At 40.0% G+C, this 25,757-nt stretch overlaps 1 protein-coding gene across 2 annotated transcripts in view; it reads left to right on the top strand.

Moving 5' to 3' along the window:
• The window catches only part of asic1b (acid-sensing (proton-gated) ion channel 1b), a 137,665-nt gene that overhangs the window by 82,917 nt on the left and 28,991 nt on the right, over positions 1-25,757 (top strand). Inside the window, exon 1 of one of the 2 annotated variants that reach the window (XM_029502025.1) lies at positions 13,472-14,143. The exons of the other annotated variant lie outside the window; for it this stretch is intronic. Coding sequence (XP_029357885.1) covers positions 13,472-14,143 — 672 coding nt within the window. Of the gene's footprint in view, positions 1-13,471; positions 14,144-25,757 lie in introns of those variants that run through there. 2 annotated transcript variants of the gene reach the window in all.

Below are 25,757 nucleotides of genomic sequence, written 5' to 3'. Positions count from 1 at the left end.
AAGGTTTAAAAAAAATTATTAAGCCCTTTACAGTGTGGAAGTAGTAGAGCTGAAACAATTACCGGATTAATTGGCGAGTTGCTTGACAGAAAATGACAGCCATTAGCAACGACAGCAATTATTCTAATAATGAATGAATAATTTAAGTCTTATGTATTCAAAGAAAGTCAGACATGATCCAGTTCCGGCTTCTCTGCTGTGAGGATTTACATCTTTTCTCTCTTTTACATCATTGTTAATTCTTGCTTTGAGGCTGTTGACCAGTCTAATCAAGCAATGGGACGGCGTAACAGTCGAATATTCTTCCTCACAATTTTCCCCTATAACCTGCATAAGCAAATTTAGATATTAATAAAAAAATAATAAGAAGATTAATTGACTATAAAAATAATCCTTAGTTGCAGTCCAAGGACCTGATTAAAGATAGAGCTACAGGCATGTGTGGCATTTTTTTCAGTTTAAGCATCATCTAAAATCTAAAATGTGAAATGTACACTGAAACATAATCCATTCCCCAACATCTGAGCAGCAGGAGCAGCACAAGGTTAAGTGCCCAGCCCGAGAGAAGGGTGAAGTTACAGTGCCTGGATGGTGTTTATACTTTCACTGCATCTGGTATTTGGTGGGGGGAGAGCAGTATCAACAAATGGACAGACGTGCATTATCAGCATACAGACTTGCAGTCATATCAATTGAAAATAAAGTGCTTGGGCAGGTTGGCTCCATTGAAGAGAAAAGTCAACCTCCTCATTACTGGCCCCTTGTCAGCTACATCAAAGTAGCTTTAAAGAATAATTCACTTGAAAATTCCTGGTTAGCTATATGCTCTCTGATGGAAAACATGCTTGGGTTTTCATTTGGGTGACTTTATATTTCCGCCAGCTGCAGTTAGCTTCTCTCTATGATATTCAGCTTATTCAGTACAGAGCCCTAATGAACCAAAACTCTCAGTACAGTACGGCCCTTTCTTCTCTTTGAATTTAAATCATCCAGCCAGGTAGCTGCTTGCAGCATTTATCAAAGAGGACTGAGGCCATCCCTTCTAGGCAGGAATTCATTCCCTTAAGTGAAGTGTCGTAAAGTTATTTGAGAAGGAAGAGTGCAGCGAGTTCACTTCCTTACATAAGTAATATAGTGTAGAAAAGTATTCAAGAATAGTTAAAGCAAACCTTCCTAGGATAAATTCAAAGCTACATAATGCCTGAATCAGTTAAATCAATGAAATAAAGCACTGGCACATTACCAGTTTTAGCTCTCTGGGTCCATTATTTGGTGAACAACATACTGTATAATGTGCTTACTCTAGAGGCAGAAGGAATACTCCCAAAACATTAAATAAATAAGATAACAAAGATGTAAGCAGCGCTGTCCTTATCAGTCAGATAACAGAAGATGCTTTGGATCCCTAAGCTGTGTTTTCACTGAGCAGTTTTTCTGCCTCTGATGCAAATATCATCTGGCTTGTAAATTGGGCATGGTGGTATAATAGCAAACTACTTGATGCTGTCACTGCACCTCCTCGGGACATGGTTTAATGACTGCTGTGCGTTGATGTAGATGCCATGTGGGTTTAATCTGCATGTGCTGCTGTTATGAAAACACAAATTTGATTGTATTCCTTCTTTCCAATGCAAATCCTAACATATCATGATTATTCTTTCATCTTTTTATCTTCCTCAAGATGCTGCAGATCTTCAGATGTGAAATGGAAAGTTGCACTTTGGATAAAATTAAATCATGGACAAACACTGGAAATGTAGCAAGAAAGTGTAGCAAAAATCCAAACAAATAATTTGAATTCTGAGCTGCTGCCAGGAAAAACAAATTAAATGTTAGTAAAGAAAAAATTTAAGTGGCCCCTATCTCCTGAGCTGTCTTATCAAGCTGACTTAACTTTCTGGATCATTCTCACACTTGTGATGTCAACGGTATTCATGCAACAACACAACCCCGCAGCCTCATGTTTATTAATTTCCTTCAGTGAGAGTTGCGCTAAATTGACCCTCTTTTGGTACCTCATTCTCCAACTGAGCATGGGAATGAGCGGGCTGTATTGATTTTGCCCCTTCTCATCAGCAGCCAGGCCCTTATTTAGGATAAGGAAATGGTAAATCTCATATAGTGAGCTTCTGTCAGGACCTGTCCAGATGCTAATCTTCACTAGTTGATGTTCGCTCTAATCTCGCTGCGATCTACTCATTAGAGGCTGAGAAAGTAAATGTAAAGTGTTAAACATCACATTAATTCTTAGGACATTCTCAGGAACTTAATAAAAGAAAACTTTGATCACAGGGTATGACACAGACTGAAGGCCCCATGCTTTTCTAAGAAGTTCCTGCACACAGCCAAGTGGACAGCCAGCCCTCTTTTCCATCTGGCCGTCTGATGGGGTTGTTGCTATTGGTGTTGGATGGACATGGTTTTTGCACTTCCTCATTAGTGTTATCTTTAGTCCGGGGGGGTGGGCAGCATAGACTGTACCATGTGTCAGTCAGGACAGAGGGGTAGCTCCGGTTGTGAGGCATACATTCTCTTTTTTTTTTTTAACTATTATCTTATAATAGTTGGAAGACTTTCGTGCTTAAGAGTTTCATGCACACTTAATTAGACACTAATGCACTTTGCACCTGATATAAATAAAAAGCACTAGCCAAGAGATATTTCCATCTTCTTCCCCCACTGGACCAAATCTTACACAGCTATTAGTGTGACGCCTCATTTGATCCTCAACATTTTTTTTTCTGATGAAATTATTGCATTAGGTCTTAAAACAAATGCAACACTCTTTCTTAGCAGGTCTTTATTCACCGTGCTGGTGTGAAACAGTAAGTTTACTGTCTCAACTGTTTACTAGCATTTCTGTTGTTTAAGTACTTTTGAGATCAACTGGGTACTTTAGCTGAGCAGTCACAGATAGTCTGTCTCTCTGCAACCCATTCTCCGGTTCCAGCTCGGTCTGAGTGGTTTAAAAATCCTTCAGCTGCTTTAGAAATAATGGTACATTTAATATATGCACTTTATTCACCGTAATGGACAAACATCTCTAGATTCTAGCAGTTCTCCAGCAGCCAGGTCAAGCCATGTACTGCGTTACAGACCTAGTCTTGTTATGGGTAGAGAATAATGTGCATTGACCCCTTTTAATGTGTCTAAATATTGTGTAGAATATCGTCTCCCGTATTTTCTTCTCTTCGCTTGTAGTTTCTGGTTGAAGATCGCACTGTATGTGAATTTCACAATCACATTTCTTTATCACTTTAAGCTTGGTATCTGAGTCAGACCAGGTGGGTACATATTAAGAAACAAACAGGCACACGGGGACCGTCTCATTATGAACTTATCGGATGCAGAGGGTTTGCTGAGCGAAGTGTGACTTAAACCTTCCTTAGACCTCAACCATAATAAATGCTGTCACGCAAGTGTGTAAAATGCGGCAGACCGATATGTGACATCAATACATGGATGGATGGATGAATAGCTGGGCGACTGAAGGAATGTATTATAAAAACCTTAAGGACTTTGGTTGTTAAGCAGCCATCACAGTGAAATTGGAGAGATCAACAACCATGGCTGATGCTTCCCTAATTACCCAAACTATCCACATCTCTGAAAAATCTTTAGTGTTACTTTAGGATACGATATAATCCAGTTAGCAAATGAACAAAATCTAATCTTGTTTTAAAAAGTGATGAGTGTGTCAGGCTCCCGTGTGAGTTGGCTCTCTTAGTCCTGCAAATAAATTGAGGCACTCTCAATAATCTACTTATAAGCTCCCCTTTGGAGTGCTTGTCATATTACCTGACATGACAAATAGACCCCAACTCAGTTATCTGTGGCTCCCACCCTCTTTCCTTTCCCCCTTTTTTGGTCCCTACAGTCTTTTTACCCCCCACCCCCCACCCCTTCCACCTTTTCTTTCCTTCATTTTCCCTTCCCCTGCCAACTCTCTTGAGGGTTGTTTGGAAGTAGCACTGGTGAATACTGAAGCAGGAACATGCATGTACCAGGTGCTCTTGCTCTGACATTTGTCTGGTAAACCTGGCTCAGTCAACCATCCACTGTATGTTGAGGAATATCAGCCTGGGACTAGAAAAATGGTTAGTTTGTCACCTGAAAGGATTATGTGCATCTGTGGGCATGTGTTTAGGTGTGTACAAATGACTGGAGGACTAAGGGACAAAAAAACATTTTGTAGCATATCGTATACAGTTCACCTCTGATGTATCCCACAGTGCAAGTTTCCCACCCTGTTAGGCCTGTGGTCTTGGGTCAAACAGCAATCTGCCTCATAGCTTATAATTGATTAAAGCAGTTGCAGATATGAGTCTGTCCCTGCTGAGCTCAGATTAATCCTGTCATGATCATTTCAGCAGCTGGCATAATGGTGCTTCTTTGTAATCATTAGTCAGCAGTCAGTACTGTCTCCTACATATGTCTTTATGTCTTACTAATTTGCAATAGGAAATGTATTTTTGAAGGGGTTGCTTTTTAATCATTGTCAAAGACATCATAAATTTTCATCACTGACAACACTTTCCGTTATTGTAAAATATAAAATACGGATAATTATCCACTTGTAGTGACTACACTATTATTTAAGTTTCACCTCCCACAGTTCTTAGTTTAAGATAGCTGACGAGCATGCCATTCATTTTTGGCAGCTATAATGGAAATTATAGTTTGTAGCAGACTTTATAACAATGCATTTAAGAGACAAAATGAAATTGGGTATTTGCCAGAAGGAACAAAACAGGAATTGTCATGATTGTCACATAATTCCTTTGTGTCATTTGCATTGGTGTCAGACAGAAATAATGACAAAAGAAAAACATTTCAGCCTCTCTGTGTATTTTAAGGTTTACGCGAGATGACTATTAAAACCTGCAGAAAATAAGCTTCATTGTCAACTTTAAGGCTTCCGACTGAATAAGCGGCTGCATATTGAGTGAGTGTTCTGAGCATTTATTGGTATGTATGAAATGATGCAGATGGAGGTTCTGAAAGCAGGCACAGTAATCACTGATATTAGTGTTGAGATCCCCAAGCTGAATGACTCCAGGCCTGCCCTGATGAATTGGCTTTATGAAAGTGCCACCCAATGACATATTTACGCTACTCAGCTTGATACCCGTGTCCCTCTTGGCTCTCCTGTTAAAAGCCAACCCCTGGACGAGTAGTATTCCTTTTAGTCAAAGAGGGAAGGGATGGAGAATAAGGTAGAGAGAGGAGTGTACTAGCAAGAGATAAAGTCAGGGTGAATCAAACAAAGACTTGACAAGTGAAAGCTGATTTGAAAAAGGTGAAAAGGAAGATGGGAGACAGAGGGGACCTCACCATCAAGGTAATAGGTTGGACTCAGTCACAATGAGGGGAGTCACTATGTAATGCAGCATGACAGAGAGCCAATCTAAGAGCAGCCATTATTGCTCTCTGACTCAGTTGTGTTCACATTTCACATGTCAATCAGAGCAAGAGAAAGGGAGAGACACTAATGTTCCTGACTGATCTGAAGAGGCGAGTGTTTCATCGGATTCCAGTGATTTTAAAATTAGTCATGAAATCTCATGTTGATTGCAGTTATCTTAATCCGCTTTAATGCCCCTCTCCAGTCAAAATGCAGTGCTAATTACACTGACCTTAACAGCACTGACCCATGTCTGTATCAGTCCAGACATTTATTGTTTTTGTTTTTGTTTTTTTTAATGGTCAAAGCAGCTGCCAGCTGCATATCATCATTAGACACCCATCACTACATAGTGTGAATTTCAAGCGTGTCATAAATATTAAACCACTTGATATGCAGTATATTTGCTTGCTTCCTGTAGCACTCTCTCATATAGACAAATATTTGTCACAGTTTTGTTGTGTTCAGTCAGCATCACAATGAAGTCGTTCTGAAGACCATTTCCTGTCCACTGAGCTGCTTCCAACATTTTGGTGTTGTCATCTGCTGCGTATTGTTGCATTTTGCCGCGTACAAGTTCCGCAGTCAGCATAGAGCAAAAACCCAGAGAAGAGAGATCTTTTTTTAAAGTCCTTAGTCGGCAGTGGCAGTGTGTTGAGATCGAGATCTGCTTCATACTGTGACATCAACCAACTGCTTCAGGGAGTCATTTAACACCATTTGGCGGTTGCCTTTTTATAAATAAACCACCCATAATCTGTTTGACATTATGGTTGATTTCCATGATCAGTAATTTTTATGATGAGTAATCTTGGTTTGTTCTCAAGATTTTTGTCTGGCATTTAAGCCCCCGTCCTTTTTTTTGCAGAGTGAAGAGGGCCAGCTCAGTGAGTGGGGGTAAAATATGCACTTCAATTTTTGACTTTGCTGCTATGTTGTTCTGTCATGTGCAGCTGAGAAGTCTTTTTTTTTTTTTTTTTTTTCAGTGGTAACTGGCTTCTGGCTCAAGCAAATCTAACCAAAGTGATTATAAAAACATGGTTTCACCACAGAGGAGAGAGTAGAGCTGAAAAAAAAAAAAAAAAATCAAACAAATTCTCTAATTTTGTGGAAAATTTATCCGCAGTACCTGACATTTAATATCTCATGTGATACTTCGCTGGATATTTCTGTGTTATTGGAGCAATATAACCTTCAGATCTGAGATTAGTTAATGCTTAGACTAGAAATCACTGAGCAGATTATCAATACTGATTAGTTAGTTGCACCCCGTAAAGACCTGCAATACAAGTATGTTTGGGAGTTTCTCTTGTTCATCCTTGAACTGCTCCATGCTTTCATTGATTTTTTTTTTTTGCTAAAGAAGCAGGGAGGGAAGATTGTGTTAAGGGAAATAACCATATCCAAGCATAAAAATATTTTAATAATCTGTGGATGGCGTCACAAATGGCTAAAGACAATCCCATCTGACATTGGGTAAGGGCAAGGTACACCTGGACGGGTCACCAGTCCATGACATTTAGGGGCAAACAGCAATTTGGTGTTGAAAACACACCTAAACTACTGTACACAGGGAACTGAAAAAGGGGCAGGGATAATATGCTCCACATAAAAATGTAACAAGCCAGGGATTCAAACCTTTTTGTTTTAAGGAGGTTCTGGGTTCAGCTAAAAAATTTGCACACACAGCAACCGGTAGTTAGAGAGGGTTTGGGGTGCTCGTGCTCTTGTCTTTTAAAGTTCTTCTTAAAGTTTGTAAGCGTTTTAATCGCATCAAATAACTGCTCCTGGGTCTTCACCAATTCGAAATTGATTTCTTTTCTTCTGCCATGCTGTGGTTTCTTCTCATCTGTCCTTTTGCCAGCAACGTTAACGAGGCAGTATGCCAGGCGATGAGGATCAAGTGCACCAGAAACATGTTACTGCAGCTACTCCCTTCTTATCTAGCCCGTGAGTTCCCTCAACTTTTTGTTACCATTCTGTACATCCACCCGAAAGCAGATCCTGCCGCTGCCTCCAGCACTGTCTTTGAGGTGGTGCAGACACTACAGGACATTTTTATGTAGTCCCGTGGGGATGATTTGGATTCATTGGTTGATGTAACATGCTCAAACATCACCTTCTGCAAGGACATGATTATTCCATGTAAACGGGTTAAAAAGATATCCCATAAACAAACCATTGGTTAACAAATCAGTTAAAGTCAGTAAAATCATGTCTTCAAAGGAAGTCACTTGCTTTCAAAAGGCAATTGTTTCTGATCTGAATTCTGCCACTAAGTAACTAAAAATTAAAATTTTTCTGACAGAGCAAAATTCTAAATTAGATTTGAAGAGAAAATTGGCAGCAAATGAACTTGGGCTCAGCCTGGGCGAATATGAAAGCCATTGCAGGCCTTGAGAACCCAAAGAGCAGCACCCGGCTCACTCTAAATTTAATTCTGACGTGGAAATGGCCTTAATTGTTTTTATTGTCAGTTTCATGCCTTTGATGGTAGAAATTCAAGGGCAGAGTACTTTATCATCGTTGCGGGATGTCAATAGGGCTTTTTGTTTACATAAAACCACAAAGAGACCCTGGTCCTGATAGTGCCACAGTTCCAAAGAGCTGATAATAAGTCACTACAGATACAGCATGTACCTACTACCTGGAAAGACACAGTAGTAGTTTCAGGCCCTTCACTCTGATGACCATTCTCATGAAAATCTTGGTCAGGTGTGAGATTTTAAGGCGGACTGAGCACATCCTTGACCCTATGTAATTCCCACATAGGTCTCACAGAGGAGTGGATGATGTCATACTCACTCTGCTAAATACGCTTTTTAAGTGCTTGGATTTTAAAGGGACACATGGTGTTCTCTCAGACCGAAACTTAACTACTGGTTCACCTCAAGGTAGTGTTTTGTCACCATTATTATTCATTCTGTACACAAACATGTGCCAAAGCAGACATGACAATAGATTCATTATTAAATATGCGGACGATTCCGTTATTCTCAGTGGTGGAGGATTTCCTGCACTGGTGTGAGCATTCTTACCTCCAACTTAACATATCAAAAACTAAAGATATGGTGATTACATTTCAGAGGAGCACCCGCATCCACGTAGACACTATTATTAAAAGGCAGACTATCCAGGTGGTGCAATCTTATACTGCAAATATCTGGGGACAGTCATTGGTGACCAATTGAACTGAGCCAACTGTGAAGCTGTGTGCAAGAATGGTCAACAGCGCCTGCATTTTTTTTTTTTTTTTTAGGAAACTCTCGCACTTTCATATTGATCAAACTATCATGACCATGTTTTATCATGCTCTTATTGAGACAGTGATAAAACTTTTTTTTGTGTGTGTGTCATGGTTCTGTCTCACTTACTTAAAAGAGAGGAATGCTTTGAACAAATAGTCAAAAGGTCCTCTCGATTGATCAGTAGTCTCTGCTTTTCCCAGCATCCCTGTAATCCAGACACCTACAGAAGATTGCTTCTTCTATTTTAAATGATGAGTCCCATCCTGTGAATTGTGAGTAACACACTGCAACACAAATCTACCTATGGGTACGAATAAAGTAACATGACCTGACCTGAGTCATTTACTGATATCATACTCACCATAACTATGTGACAGTGAGATTGATTTTCAGCCATACCTCTATGTGCTGAATGCACAATCGGGTCCTGTGGTGGCAGACTCGAGGGATGAAAGCTTTATGAGCCAACACACAACTGTGAGCCCATCAGCAAACCTGCTGCAGCCAGTCTGTCATTTTGTCATTGTCCCAGAATCTATTAGACAAGGTCAGGTCTAAAGGAGATGCTCTGATGCTGCTGCTTTTTCTCTGTATACCTCTTAACTCCTTGCAGAGCTATACTTTAAACCTCTCACTTAGTGCTTTTAGTGTGTTCGTTTTGACTTTTATTTCGCCTGTGATAACAATATCTGCTAAACTGCGCTCCATTTGCGTCCACATTTTAATTTACATAATGGGAAAAGTTGGAAATAAGCTTCACAGACAGTAATGCTCAAATATCTCTTTTAAGAGCGCTACTCAGATTAGTGATTAATTTTGAAGAAATGGAAAGATGTCAAATCAAACCAAAATCAAAAAGTCACTTGACAACCATCTCTTGTCAACCTGTCACTCTTGACACTAATAGCAAGAGACATGACAGTGTTTTAAGTGATGAAGCTTTTCCTGCAGGTAGAAATTAATTCTTTTATAGTTAACAGGAGAAACCAAATATTTTGCAAGGCTCTAATATCAATCATGATAATTGGTTTTTCTTTGTCACAGTCTAAGCCTACATGATTACAGTGTGGCCAGATGTTTCACCACCAGCCTGAGGAGCCCCTCGAGAAGTTTAAAAACTTATTTTCCTAAAACACAATTCAGCAGCCATCTATTACCAGGGAAAGCTCTCTCTCTCTGTCGTAAACACAAGAGTGACTTTCTTCTTATGGACCACATTGTTGCATCAGTCATGAAGTTCTGTGTTTCCTTCACGCTTCTTAAATGAGAAATGTGTTGCTTGGCCACAACAGCTCACTTAAAAAAAAATAAATAAAAATAAGGTCAGTGTACGCTCCATATTGTTTGTTCCCAGCAGGGGAGCTCGTGTGTCTAATACTCTGCATCAAATAACACCGGCCCCTGTTGAAAGGTGAAGGCAGACATATTGTGTTTTGCAGAACGGTATTGGTGCCTTTGGCCTCTGCCTCAGGCCTCTGCCTCATTCTGCCAGCATATCTTCTGGGAATGGATTGAGCCTGTTGCTTGTTTGCTCACTCTTTGTTTTTACTGCACAGGCAGGATCCCACAATATCCTAAGAATTTGAATGCAGGACTATTGATTAAGCTTTTCCTTTGAGAAAGTAATATCATTGTTTCAGTGCCAGCTCTTCCTTGTGATATCTTTATCTTGTTATCTCATTTCTCTCTGTCCTCCCTTCACATTTTGACTAAAATCTGATTTATGAGTAGCGCATAAATTATCTTGAAGCATCAAGTGTCCTTTCACTCTGAGAGAGAGAGTGTGTGTGTGTGTGCGTGCGTGCGGGTGTTAATGTTCAAGAGAAAGCAGTACTGCCACATTTTTTCTATTTCGAAGTGTTTGCAAGTCTGTCTGTTTGTCCTCATATGTGTGTGTATGTGTGACTATATGCATGTTCTGAGTAATGGGCTTTGTGCATCCTCTCTTGCTGACGGCCAGGAAGTATCCATGGCAACGCCAGGTCGATCCTAGCTGAAAGCGGAGCTGGTAAGAGGGACTTGAAAGGGAGCGTTAAATCTCTCCTCACATCTGCCCTGTGCTCTGCTCAGTGTGACCATGGCAAAATGCATGGCCTTGTTGAAATCTCTGGCCCAGGGGTATATACTTTACTTTGACTGTGGACCCTCACGTCTCAACACTTTGACCCCATGCAAAACATTTCCAAGCAAAACATTGTCATATTGTTTTATATTTCCTGTTTTTCTCAGAAAAACACATTTTCTCTGAAATCTTTATTTTTTCCAGGATGATGTTTTATTTTTTCTAATAGAGTGTTGTGATGGCAGGAAATGAATGCAGAAGGAGATGGTGAAAAGCAACAAAGGTCCCCAGCAGATTTAAATCACTTAAATTAGGGATTGATTACCCAACTGGTTGAACAATTACATTCATGTTTAGATGAAAAGTATTCTTTGGAAAAACATACTGTTATTTTTACAGCTCTAAGCTGTTTTGTCAGTTAAAAAAAAAAATCAATATCTGTTTCATTGTAAACTGCAGCTCTTCTTGCCCTTTGCAGTTAAAAAGCAGTTTCATCAAGCAGCATTTTGGTGTTTGCCTCTGGTTACTCCTTCTGTTACAGAATGAAATTGCCATGATAGATGAGAAGCAGATGCTTGACACATGCAACAAGTAGAAGTAGAAAGTACTCATCGTCATAGTTTGCCCTCTATCTAAAGAATGCCTATCAAGTTTTTTTATGACAGTTCCAGGCCTGAGGAGAGGCAGGAGGATTTGATGTGCTGCTGCTGCCCCCTAGTGGCCGTCAGCTTGCATGCTGAGGCACTGTGAACATGGCTGTAAGAGATGAGTGATGGCAAAGGATGAATAGAAATAGATAAATAGGGGGGGGATTGAGCAAGACAATCACATTTGTTTTTTAATTTATCACCTCTAAAAAAAAAAAAAAAAACATAGATGCCAAAACAAGAACAGATTTATTGCAGTCTGGTATGCATAAATAACCTCAGTGCTGACATTGCAATTAAGATATTTTGGCAGAAAGGACCTGAACCTAATTGTCTGATTTTAGTCAGAGGGTCAGTGAACTATTTTGTACAGTTTAATTTCCTCAACAGCAGTTTCACAACCTGCCATCTTGTACCAAATCTGCAGTGTTAGCATGCCTGAATATTCATATGGCAGTACCCTCAGAAGGCCTCGGGACTGCAGCTGAGGGAGCTCTATGACCTTCTTGTTAGGTCAGGCTGATTGCCAGAGGCTATCTACTGATCACTAATACATATTCATGAGCCACAGGCGCTATCAGGCTTCCCTGGTAAGCAGGCTCCAAGATTAAGCTCGATCAAGGCCAAACCCCAACTCCTCTGTTTGCTCACTTATCGTCATGAAACAAACATTGGCCAAATATGCTGCCTTTCTCATCTTGTTTTTATGAAATTAGAGTTATCACCTGATGACAACACAGGCTTTTATGGCTCTGGGGTAATGTGCTCACTATTGGTTCGCAGGTTTAATGTGGCTGATTCTTAGAGGTATCTGTGATATCATTAGCTGGAGAATTTTGCTGTAAAGAGTGCTTTCATGCCCCTAAATGCATCTCATGTTTCATTTTCTGGCACCATCATGTTTCTGAAAATCATCCCAGCAGTCTAATGGAGGTGGATCGATACAGATAGATTGGCTTCTTACATTTCCTTTTCATAACAACCAACACCACCTCTGGGAATCTGAATTTATCTCCATATTCAATCATGAGAGGATACATTTAAGACCCTGTGCTCTCTCTCTCTCTCTCTCTCTCTCTCTATCTATCTATCTCTTCACTATTTGTACATATCTGCTTTCAGTTAATCTCCCATCCATATGAATGCTTGCCGTTTTGTGGGGGTTTGTAATTCGGAAGAAAGTTGTTGGTAAAATGATCCATTAGATTGAAATAATAATGAGATAATGGAAGTGTTGATTCAATTTCTTCACTTTGCCACCACTACAGCTTGTTTCGTGATGAGACATCACAAATGCACTTAATGTTTCCTAAAATAATTCCTAATCCCTGAAAATGACTCTGTGTTGTGCCTTTTTTTTCCAAAACTATATGCCATATCAGATCTTACAAAGAGTATAAGGTTGAATCATATATTCCAGTGTGAGAATATTTGTCTCTTGTCATTTTAGTCTCAGTATTCTTTGCATTTACACAACGGTGCTGAGATCATTCTGTTTCAGGAGCCGTCACCATAAACGGTGAAATCAGCGAAATAGTCAGCCTTTTGTTTTTTCCTGTAAACTGCGACATTCAGCCCCTCCACAGTCACCTGTGGCTGGGCCCCGTGGGAGTATTCTCTTTCCTATCCTCTCCATGGCCTCACTTTCTTTCCCCTCTTCCCCCTCCTACTCCTTATCTTCTTCTCTTTTTCCCCCTCCTCCTTCTTCCCTCTTTCAAATTTGCACCAAGGGCTGGATCTGTCCCTGAGGTGCCAGGACAAACCCAGGCAAAGCATCTCAGTTCAGTAGACATTAATGGAGGCTCTCTGGTCAGTTTGATCTGGTGTTCTCTGGTGACTCTTCACTTCTGTCTTCACTTCGTCTGGGACAGTTCACGTTTGATTTGTTCCACAGTTGAGTGACATCTCTCCTTTGGAGTCAACAGAACACTTTGGTCTTTATTCATAGTTTTTCTCTGTGAATTCCGGGATTTCTTCAGCTGATGGTTTTGTGTCACCACCTTTCTGTCACCTGAATGATTTCTTTGCCTCTTTGGACCTTTTAATGAGTGGACATCTGATTTCTTTTATTTTTATTTACAAGCATTATTAGCTTATCCATTCTGCCACCATGCCGGTCCGTATCATGTGCACCATCTCCTTTTCTGCTGATGACGAGCCCGGCAGAGCATATGGCAAAGATGGTTTTGATGACCACTACAGGCGTGTGAAGAAGAGTTACGGTGATGGGGATTCGCAGGACTACCTCGACAGGTGTAGTCAGGTAGATGATTACAATGACGAGGAAGAAGACCTCAGCGAGGTGGACGACCTGGCCACTTTCTTCAGCGGTTGCTCGCTACATGGTGCCAACCATGTGTTTGTGGAGAACAAGAAGTTCGGTTTTCGTCAGGGTTTGTGGGCGCTGGTCTTCACCATGGCCCTATCTGCTTTCTTGTTCCAGGTAGTTGACAGGGTCATATACTATCTTCAATATGACCACATCACCATGCTGGATGAAAAAGTGGCCAAAAACGTGACCTTTCCAGCTGTCACCATGTGTAACTACAATTTTATTAGGAAATCTCAGATTAGCTACAGTGACTTGATTTTCATGGGCCCCCTGCTGGGCTTCGAAGAAGGCATGGCACCGGGGTTCCCGCTCGCCACAGAGCCCGACCGCCCTCCGGGCTCTCGTTTCTCCCTGGATGAGTTCTACAACCGAACAAGGCACCGCATAGAGGACATGCTACTAGAGTGTAACTTCAGAGGGTTAGAGTGTGGCCCCGAGAACTTCAGAGAGGTAAGTCATACCAAAACCTCACAGCGAGAAATCAATTTCCATATATTTGATCTTTAGTATTGGCAGAATTTAATTTAAAAAAAAGAAAAAACAATCATCAGGGTAAGTTTGCGTTTCACATATTAAAGAAGTAGTTTATATGCATCTGGAAGGTTTGATGGTTATGATTCATCAGTAATATTTTATGCGTGGATCTAAAATTTGAATGGGGTCCAAATAAGGCAGTGAGGGTGGCTGCTTGGATTTCTCCAAGTGCTTTGGTCAGTTTCCATTATAATAAAACAAAAATATGCTGTAAAGCTGGCTAAAGCTGAAATGGAAATCCCAATAAGAAAAATAGAAGAAAAGGACTTTGCAGAAAATCACTGATACTGTAGAAAATTGTAGTTTATAGCTGTGAGGTAATTTGATTCAATTCAGTTTCTTACAATCCTGAGTCACTGCTGTAAATAAAAATGTCTCTCTAAGTCAGTGTATCTGCAACTTCCATTACTTAAAGTGGCATACTTGGCATACAGCTGTTGCATTGAATTAACCAGCTCGGATCAAAAGGCCTCTTTCGAGATTCACATTTCTTGATTGTGCACTCCAGACAGCATTCAAGAGGAATACTGAATTACCAAGCCGTGTTGACAATATCCAGCTATCAGTCTATTGATTTGCTTGACCTTTGGACAGTTACAGATAGGTATTGGTTGACTGCTAATGGATGTACTAGAGTTACTATGAGCTACAATTATGTCTGCGTAAATGCATCTACATGAGACACTATTCCCATTTTAAACGTGATAACATGATATTTGTTTTTCTTTTTTCTGTATTGATGTATATTTCTTGTTTATTATTTGGTAGTATAGCAATTAAAATAGCACTAGTGAAAGGAAAGTGTAAACATTCCAGCTGAATGATTACTCCATCCATTTGTTCCTCAAACAACAGCTCAGCAGTTTTTTGAGAAACCTTTAATCATTTTTTTAGCATGAATTCACTGGTCGAAGCGTTTTAAATGTGATTATTTGCTAGGTTTGACTGTTGATTGAATATTTTGGAGGTTGGGATCTTTTCAGTAAGTGATTAATCGATTGGGAAAAGATAATACAGCCCAACCAATGATGAAAATAATGAGTAACTTTGTTAAAAGCATGAAATAATCAATAAAATCAATGTTGTGATCATGCATGAGAAAAAAACTTTACTTCCCTACAATCAGAATCTTGTCCGTAGCAACTAATTTATTTGCATGTCATGGGGAAGATGAAAAAGCAAACAAGCAGAGTGACATTACATTAAACACTGAAAGCCCGTCTTAACCAATTATTTATCTTTTGGGATTTCACAGCATCACATCTGAAAGTATGTCCGATATTATGAAGTTGGGTGGCTCAGATCTTGAGAGCTATACAGTGGTGCGTCTTCACACAGACCTTTGAGGCAGGGGAATACAAAAGAGCCAATGTGAAATGAAGGTCTGGGGTTTAATGTAAACGAGGTGTGAGAATGTTTTATTGACCAGTGGCAGACCCTCAACAAGAAAAAACTATTAAAGCCGGTCCCTGTATTTGTGCAGTACAGTGTGTGCAAGCCAGATGAAATTAATGATCCTGCAGTGACGCAGAGTCATTGCCGCAGTGAAGGATATGATTTAGAATAGAACAAGAAGAGCTCTAAAAAAGCATTAAAAATAGTCTCTTCATCACAGAGATTTTTTTCATGGAAGGAATTCTTTTGCAAACTTAGAGTTTATGAATTTACATGTCCTATGAGGCCATATACACAGACAGGCAGCATGACTTAGTATTAGCACAAAAAAAGGAGCAAAATGTTGCTTTGGTAGCTTCATATAGATCGTGCTTTCCATATTTTCATTCAGTTGTTAGTTTCTTATCAAAGCGAAAATTTAAAGATGCCATGGGTTGCACAATCAGCGGAAAAATGTGTGGGATGGAGCCAATGTCCTTGAGGTGAAATAGGGCCAGCTGTCGTCCTCTGTTGATATGCTCTTTAAAAGACAAAGTACTGCGACAGCAGAGCAGTCTGCCATTTTATTAGCATGAGAGGGAGTCAGTGACCCGGCTTTATTGAATGACAGGCATTACTGCTATGGTGCAGTTTAAAACCCATTCTTGCTTTCATAATGGCTTACTTTGAATTAGATGGGAGGCTTCTTGGATGTCATTATCATGATGCTGTAATTCTTTCATTTAAATAAGTGGTACTTTTGCCCTTGCAAAAACTATTATCACTCACCGACTGAGCAAGTTCGTAATATCTAAATAATAAATCATTAGATCAAAGATTGAAGTTATGAATGGTTATTCTGTGTTTTTCATAGTTTCAAATGTGCTACATGTGTTAGGAGCGTAATTTTAGTTATGCTTGACACTGCAGTTTGTGATGAGTAAGACACACATTCCACCATTTAGTATAATATCATACACTGTCTCTGTAAACTGAAGGCAATAAGGAAGAGTCAGATGTCGTTGTGAAATAATTGATTCCAGAACAAACTACATGAAGCTATTCCAAGTCCTCCCCCAAATATATTTATGAATGACCTAAACTCTTGACATTAAAGATGGGTGAAATATTAATAGGAATCTGGAAATAAATTCCATGACCCGGTGTCAACGGCATTGCTGCATATGAGCACTTGCTAAACGATGAATTCGATGAAGCTCTGCCTTTGTGAGATGTGGTTGCTGTGGTGTGTGGATAGTTGATTTGTTATTCTTCATTATACAATTTTTTAAGTCAAAGGATGTGTGCATGCAGGTGTCAGCTGTAGTATCTACTCCAGGCTGAACATCTGACAACACAGATGACACAATCATTTTTTTCATCAAGTCTAATGGGACTAATTATAGTTTTTGTGTTGAACTTGAACCGTTCTGTACTACATCCTCCCACTATTATAATCATTGATTGTTCCTTGCGCTCATGCGCCTCCTCACAGCAATTACGAACACTTGCTTTCTGTTTGTTTTTTTCTATAACAAACTCAAAATGCAGTCTTTGTTGATTTAATAATGCGTAGAAGAGATTTGCTAACCAGCTATGAAAACAAAAAACTCTCTTGTAAGACACTTAGCTACTGCTTAGTGTTTTTATGTGCTCAATGTTTTGTTCTGTGATACATTTTAGGACAGATAAAAGTCATAACAAAGCTTTATGAATATACTGCTGAGATATTTTTAGGTGAACTTGCATGTCATATGTTATTTGTGGTGTTACAGTTTCTACATTTAGTATGTAGGAGGTAGATGTAATGGAACCACAATGTTTTTCATTTTGAGTGCAGGCCATGGATGTGCCTGTAGATACACAAACCTTAATGGCTTTTTGCTAATGGCTCGATAAAAATTGAGAAATCCATGCACCTTTATTAATGGTTTGCCTTTATTTACGACTGTACATGGCCACTTTATTTCCAAAACAATTTATTTCAGCAGGGCTCAGTGATGCAAGGAAGTCTTTATTCGAACATCTGAGTCAAAGCATCTACACCTAATGGGTATTAATACTGAATTAAATGTGTCAAAGGTTGAATGAGCATTCCTGTTGAGGCCTAGCCTTTAAATTAAATTGTGTTTTGGCCAATCAATAGCTCCCACAGTGAGTATTTGTCTTTGCTGTCATAAATCTGCTGTGCTCCGTTATAGGAAATGCTACTCTCTGGCCCTAATATAATGTATGTTTAAACTTAAACTACCTCCTGCTCTCACCTGTGTATTTGTTCAAGCTGAACCGCGGCTGCTGCTACCTGTCCAACTGGCAGTATCAACTTTATATCACTCAGAAATCCAGCCATCATCTCCATTTCTCAAGCTCCAACTACTAGTAGTTAAAACTTATATCTATAGTATTCTTGAATCCTCTCCTTGATGAAACAAAGAGCAGATACTAACAGGATGACCCAGTTAAGCTGCAGTGGCTGGCCTAGCAGCCTATGGCCATCAAACTGTCTGACCAAAAAAATTATGCTGAGCAGTGTCATCCAGTGTCATTCAACCACTTCACTCTTCCCCTGCTCCCACACACTCAACTGCCTGCAATACGTTTTTCTGACATTATCACCAGCATGCCAACTAACTCTAACCAGCCAACTCTGCGTCCATTCTGGCTGCATGTTTCTACCAGTGTCAACTTGCTTTTCAAACAACAACGTTTCAGCCAGTTGTACAAATGCAAATCTAACGTTTGCGTGGAGAAAAAAGGGATCAGCAGGATCACTAACAGGTTAGCTAAACTTTTGTGGCATGTAATAGCAGCCCAGTCACATTTATAGAACAGGCTAGCTCACTGAATAGCATGCATAATGTATTACCGTTGTCTTTTTCTTCTGAACAGCAAATCAATAGAATGTATTTATTTTGTGTAATGTGGCAATTGGCAATGCCATTGTTTCCAGTGGTTAGAAACCTGAACTCCTGCCAACACTTGTTTATTATATCTGCTAAAGAGCCACTAATGGTCCTGCAGACTCCATTGTTTGGTGTAGTGAGAACACATGGGAAAGCACGGTGAGCAGATTGATTGCTTTCTGTCTCGTTCACTCTCAAGAGGTTTCTGGCCATTCCCTGCCGCTCTCTGTCTCTTTGTCCATCGACTCCATCTGGAGTCTGTGCATGGGAATGTATGGATCAAGGTGTGTGTGTCCACACCATGATGAGCTCTCGGCCAGGGGCTGGGTCATTGGGGAAGCTTGGCTAACGCCTTGCAGACAGTCGGTTCAGGTTGCAGCAGTTCTGTCTCGGAGCAGAATGTGAGCCCCCCTCAGTAAAGCAATCCAAACCCGGGCTTCCTGTTCCTGCCTCAGCCCATTAGCTCAGAATCAGAATCAGCCAGTAGCTCTGGTTACGCCCTTCTCCTGTCTCATCAAGAGCATCAGTCTATGTACCCCGGGCTTAGACAGACAGATGAGCAGACAGGAATATTTTATTTTCTGGGAGAAGGAAATGAAACGCCAGACTTGGCCCATTCATCTGGATCTGAGTCTTAACACTTGTTAGGGTCCACCATTTCTTATAAGATACCACTGGGACGAGATTACATCAGGGGAAAGTGTAATATAGTTATTGTCAAACATATGCAATGAAAAATTTGATTTTAGTAAATTTACTTTTCTATTTAAATGAAGCACAACAGATTGTAATAATTGTTCCACCAAAAATATCAAACATCAACTTAATATGGCGCTGCCAATGTGCTGTGTGTATTAGATCCAATTCGTTCTCATCACTTGTGGAGCTATGGTTACTCTACACCTTGCGCAATTAGGCTGATTAAACTGTCACATTGTTCAAGTGGAAATTTAATTTAGCACCTCTGTTTGTAATAAGAAGTTATTTTGTGATGTATGTTATTTGCCATTGTTGTGTTACATTCAGTTGTTACTGCTTAATCAGTCAGTTTGAAATTCAATTCCCACAGGTAAAATTAGCACACCAACACATGAGCTTAGTTGATGTACAGCACCGTCATCTGTGCGGAGCAGCAAGCAGCCTCTTCTGTGCAGCATACTTGTTTGCTAAAATGTTTTGCAGTTGCTTTCTTCCTCTGACCCCTGTGAGAGTGCAGGGAACTGAAATAATGGATTTCAAATTTCAGGTTATGGAAAAGTGTTTGATTAAGCACAACTACGGGTTCAGTCGGAAAGTGGCCATTACACTCTCTGAGATTGAAAATGTGTGCCCTGCTGAACTGCCTCTTCCCCTCTGAGAAGTGACAGCACAAGACCATTAAATATTTACGATGACATGGAGATGCAGATTGCTGGCTGTGGCTTTCTCTCATCTTCTCGGCCATTATTGGTCGTTTTCAGAAGAAAATTTCAGAAGTGACTTCTTTTAAGCACAGTCGTAGATGATCACATTTGCATTCCGGTGTGACGCTGAGGTACAGAGGTTAAAATAAATAGATTCACACTGAATTTGAGATCCACTCGTCAATAAATATTTCCATATCCAAAGTGACACAGCCTGATGATCTAATTAGTGAAATTGGTGTGATCTTCATGGACTTTCTGCTTTTTTCCCCCAAATTCTTTCCAGTGATTCATTTTGCATGCAGTTTGTATAATTCTACAGTCGCTGGCATATATTTGATGATCACAAGGGGGCAGTGTGCTACAATGATTTTTAGAAGCAAGCTGAATCTCATGGAGCTCTTGGCACTGAAGCGCCTATTCTTTTTGCTTTTTTGTTTTTGTGAAATCACTCAGAAATATACTTAATCCAATCTCTAAAGGGCCTTTTGATTCCCTCCACAGTGCAGTATCAGAGCCTCTGCAGCAATGACCACCATCCAGACGCAGAGCAGCTGCCAGTGGAAACTAGCAGTTGTTTTTTTCCCCCTGAGGGATTAAACTCTATTTCTGTGCTGTGGGGATTAAATATAAATAAACAAATCACACATGAGCTGAGGTTTGCTGTGGATGGCCTTGGTGGAAAACCAACCTTCACTCATTCTCTATGTCACTCCATCTCTCTCTCTGTCGCTCCTCAGATCCCTCCCACTTTAATTAAACCTCTCATCAGTCTTCTTTGGAGGCTGGTGACAAGAAGTGCATCAGCACTTATCACCCTTTTAAGATGAATCTAATAGGATAGAAAGCCTGCATTGTTTAAATTGGACAGATACCTTTCTTTGGTATCAGACAATGCCTCATAACACAAATGCAAATCAATCTTTAAAGTGGCTTAAATAAAAGTTTCTAGTTTCCTCCCTGACTAAGACGAATGACTCCTAATGATGTGAAAATGAGGGATAGTGCAGCCCTGTCGGAGCAATTGTATATGAACAAGACATATGACAAGTGTCTCATACAGGGCCAATAGCCACTTACAAGTAGCTAATTAGCTGATGAGTGGTCCTTAATGGTTTCCTACAGGACCGTGCTTCATATCAGAGCTGAAATAAAACCTTTGACTCCAAATGACAGGACGTACAAACTGTTAGGAGAAAGGTGCTATCTGTTTTAGAGCACTGGCACACTCATTCTTTTTCTGTGTATATCTTTTCCCTGGTTTCTGAATGTGTGCCTGTGTGAGTGTGGGTCTAGACAGTCCGTCACATTTAGAAAATAATGTATAACTGGTTATCTGTGCTGATAAAATATTTAATTTTATTATGTTGAAGTACAGCAGCACGGCGCCGTAGTGGTTAGCTCTGTTGCCCCACGATAAGAAGGTTGTGGGTTCAGTTCCTGGCCTGGGGCCTTTCTGTGTGGAGTTTGCATGTTCTCCCCACTGCATAGGTTTCCTCCCACTGTCCAGAGACATCATGTTTGGGTTAACTGGTGACTCTAAAGCGTCCGTAGGTTTGAGTGTGAGTGGTTGTTGGTCTCTGTCTGTCTCTGTGTGTTGGCCCTGTGATGGACTGGTGACCTGTCCAGGGTGACCCTGCCCTCATCCAAAGTGAGCTGGGATTGGCTCCAGCACCACATGACCCAGAAACAGAAAAAGCAGTAGAAGATGAACGTATGGAATCAGAGGTGTGTGTCTGTGTGTATAGAACCCGCAGTAAGCCTGACCTTACAGTCAGCGTATGTCTGCATTTTTTAGAGACACAGGAGTAAAGATATTTGCAGGGGTTTAAATTATTTGTCAGTCTACTTTGTGCTAGGGAGTGTGTTAATAACTGAATTAATTTTGAGCATCTGTTGTAGCTCAGTAGTTGACTCTTAGCTCTGTAATATTAATTAATTAATAACATCTCTTTAACAAATAATTAGGTGATCTTATTTATTGGACTTGGACCTTGGTTCTTTTTTTCTTATTTATGATTTTGCCTCAGTCTTAGCCTTTGTATTTGGCTTTGTATGCTTGCTTTTTTGTTTCTTTTTATTTTTTAAGGAGTAAAGTCTCTTTAATATTAAACCTGCCTCCTACATCTTCTCATGGGTTGTTTTGTGAGAAGCGTGACATCTATTGATTTAGTGGTCATTGCTTCATTCCAGGATCTCCAAGTGAGTCCCTATGGGTCTGTTGCTGTTGCCGTTGGGCACTAACAGAGCAGGGGCTCGTTCTATTATTCATCACCTCAACCTAATAAGGATAGCTGATGCAAATCTGCAAACCATGAATGTCACCCAAGGAACCTATGGTGAAAGAATTACAGATACCAGCTGGGCAGGTAGGCCTGTATCACACGGTGTCATCGTTCACCCAGTTTCAGGTCAGCAACTATTCGGGGACTAAAAAAGAAATAAATCACGATAGTGATTAGCGACCACCTCATACGCCTGCATACATATTGCATGCTTATGGAAGAATTTAGCCGTCATATTAAAGTAAATGTATCTCCAGAGGGGGCATCACATATCAGACCAAATCAAAATGAGAGATTGGCTTTGGACTGTATGGTAGTCTGATCTGTGTGTGTGTGTGTGTATGCATGTGTACACACACACACACACACACACGTCTATATGTGCGTGTACTAGGTATTCTCAGCCAGTTGGATGACCATTGGCCCTCCATCATTAGCATTGGTTTCACTGCATGTCTGACATCCCCCAGTCATAAAGTACAACACACACAGACACACACACACACACACACACACACACACACACACACACACACTAACCTCTTGCCAGCACTTTAACAAGCTGCCAGAGTATTTGGTGCAAAACAGGAAGAACAAACAAGCTGAACAAATACCAAATTTCTCAACTTTTATCAATTCTGGTGGAGCTCAAATAAATGCATTCAGGCAAAAAAGGAAAGAAAATGAAAGAATTAGTTTTCTTCTCTGTTTTTCATCTACTGAAAGAATGTGTTGATTTATAGCAGTTGATAAGCCAGTGATTGTAAGATCCTTTTAGAATGGATAGAGACTGAGATTAATAGGATGTGAAGGGATATTTTCTGACGAGCTCAGCAGTTGAGAATTTGCTGATTGTACCGATGGCTGAATTGAAAATCAGAAATAGACTTTTGAATTTTGAATTGAATTTTGAAAGGGCTAGACTTTAAGGGTTAAACTTCTCTGTCATTGTGTGTGTGTGTGTGTGTGTGTGTGCGCGCATGTGCATGTTTAGGTGGGCAGACGTTTGTGTTGCTCTTTAAACAAACTGCATTTGAAGAGGATATCATTTCCAAGGGAGACGGAATCTTTTTCACCATTTCACTTCATATTTGGTTTGCGTCTTTTTTTGATAGCTTGTGGACGAAGGCCCATGCATGTCTGTGACTTATGGTGACGTGTTGCCAAGTCCTTGTAAGAGCCAATATAAGTTTGTCGGAACATTGAAGAGACTGAATATTTTAATTAGCTTTCATCATCTAAGATTTCATTTCTGTCCTTGAAAGTGATGGAAAGAATCAAAGAAATATCCTTTGCTTTTATGTCACAACGAGTTAGAAGATTGAGCTCAAATAGAGCCTATAATAAATGGTGTGATTGAGATGCGGACATCAGCGATGCATAATCATGCAAATGTATGTCAGCTGTTGAGCTAGAAAAAAGACAAAAGAAAAAGATAAAATTAAAAGCAGCATTATAATCATATTATTTATTCACCATAGAGAACAGATTCATTTTTCACCAGTTTAACATCACGTTTACTGCATCTTGTGTTTGCAGTACTTTATTAACCATGAAAAATTATATGATAATTCAAAAAATGTATGCAATAAAATAATTTAGTGTTGTACATTTCTAAAATATTAGGTGAATTTGGGTGGGCTAAGATTGATTTAATGAAAAAGGGCAGAAAGCAAAAGGGAAACAGCCCAACTGACTCTCTTCACCATGAAAATATTGGCCTTCAAACATCTCCAAAGCTCATAAATGAATACATCATAGGCTGGGAATTCATACATGAGTTATACTACAGCAGCACACCTGCCAATTCCTCTGTGGCAAAAAACTAAATGCAGTAGCTGCACCCATTTGTTTGCTGAACATAGTATCTCCTGTTAAGAAAGTCCTGACTCCAGCTCTGTGCCAACCACCCAGACAAGACTGCTATCAGCTGTCTTTTCTCACTGCCACAACAAAAAGCACATAAGAATGTTTGCAAAAAAATGTTGAACAATTTGTTCATTTCTTAAAATACGACATTTATGTGTGCCTTTGATAACCACACAATATTGAGCACTAGCGCAGGAAAATCACCTCCACAACTAATAAAACAAATGGAAGGATTTTGTTTTACTAGAAGGATTCATTTGTAAATGTCAGGCAGAAAGGGACCATTTATTTCACAAAGGGCCATTCATTCATTCCTCTCTGAGCGGCAAATAGGAGGCATCAGGCCTGTGGGGACTGGGAGAGTGTTTGCTGTTGCTAGCGGTCGTACTCTGAAAGTCATTCATCAGAGGCATTTCCCCTTTCCCCAAACTCTTCCCAGCCCAGCTGTCATGATGCTGCCGAGATAAATTAGCTGTGTCATCCCGTGTTTCCCTGTGCAGGCATGGATACTCTTACTACCCCTCAGGCTGTAAATATAAATCTGCTCCATTCAGCAACAATACCCATAAAATAAGACCCATGAATCAATTTTCAGATTAATGCATTGATGTCTCATAACTCACCATTGATGGTGGGGCTGTCACACTTGGTGGTTTCAGACCTCAGTGATGTTTGATTACCAGACCTTGGTATTAAATGAATTCTGAGCACACATCGGCTATTCAGTGCTTAAACATCTGATCTGAGGCAGAGGAGCAGCTTTTAACAGCTGAAAGGCTTCACACTGTGCCTTAAGGAGCCCTATAGCTCCCAGCGTACAATCACTGTAAATAGGTCAACATGGGCTTCTAAAGACTCTCAGCTCTTTCAGTATTTTTACACCAAGCACACTCATGTCCAATACGTCAATCTATATTTGGTGGTTTTGAATTCTGACTATAGTCATGCCAAGAACATTCTTCATTCAGTCTGATCAAATGCATTTAAAGACACTTATCCTTTACAAAATAGTTTTTTAGTTTTTTGTTCGTGCTAGTTTATTAATAACAGAAAGATGTCTCCGTGTTTTTGCAGTATGGGTAGTTGTAAGGATGGACTTTTGTAACTCTGAAAGAGGCTTAAAATGTTTTGATGTCATGTTGATTTCCAGAGTGACACTTTAAATCAGAGTAAAAATCAAATTTAAATCTCTAATTCTAATTGTTTTTGTCAACTCACATTGCCTTTTGCAATGTGAGCTATGCAGCATAATTACTGTTTGTGTTTCAGCAGCCAACACTGTTGTATTCTTCTCAATTTTGACAAATCTCTATTCAGAGCAGCCAAATGAAATTGTAACAGTTCACAAACCAAGGACATCTTTTCACACAATGTAACTCTTAATTATTTTTATGTGCAGAGTGCTTTTGACACTGTCACACAATATTCATCTTTGTTTCGGTCTCACAGCCCGAGGCTCTTTGCATTCGCAGGCTCGCAGTGAGCTCCTGAGCAGTTTACACCGACACTCGTCTGACATTGGTTTACAGGAGAGAAACACTTAACTGACAAGAATTGAATATAACCTAATGCCCTGGCAGATTGAGAGGGTACTGGAAAAGTTGTCTTCCTGACATTTGTCCCATATAGCAAATCATGTACACAATTATCTTCAGAATTGTCTCTGTAAATCACCACCTGCTGCTCTGTCAGCACC

The sequence above is a fragment of the Echeneis naucrates genome, chromosome 5 (assembly GCF_900963305.1).
Source record: "Echeneis naucrates chromosome 5, fEcheNa1.1, whole genome shotgun sequence".
NCBI classification, from domain to species: Eukaryota; Metazoa; Chordata; class Actinopteri; order Carangiformes; family Echeneidae; genus Echeneis; species Echeneis naucrates.
The sequence above is the reverse complement of the archived record's forward strand: the minus strand, read 5'-3'. Positions and strand labels throughout refer to the sequence as shown.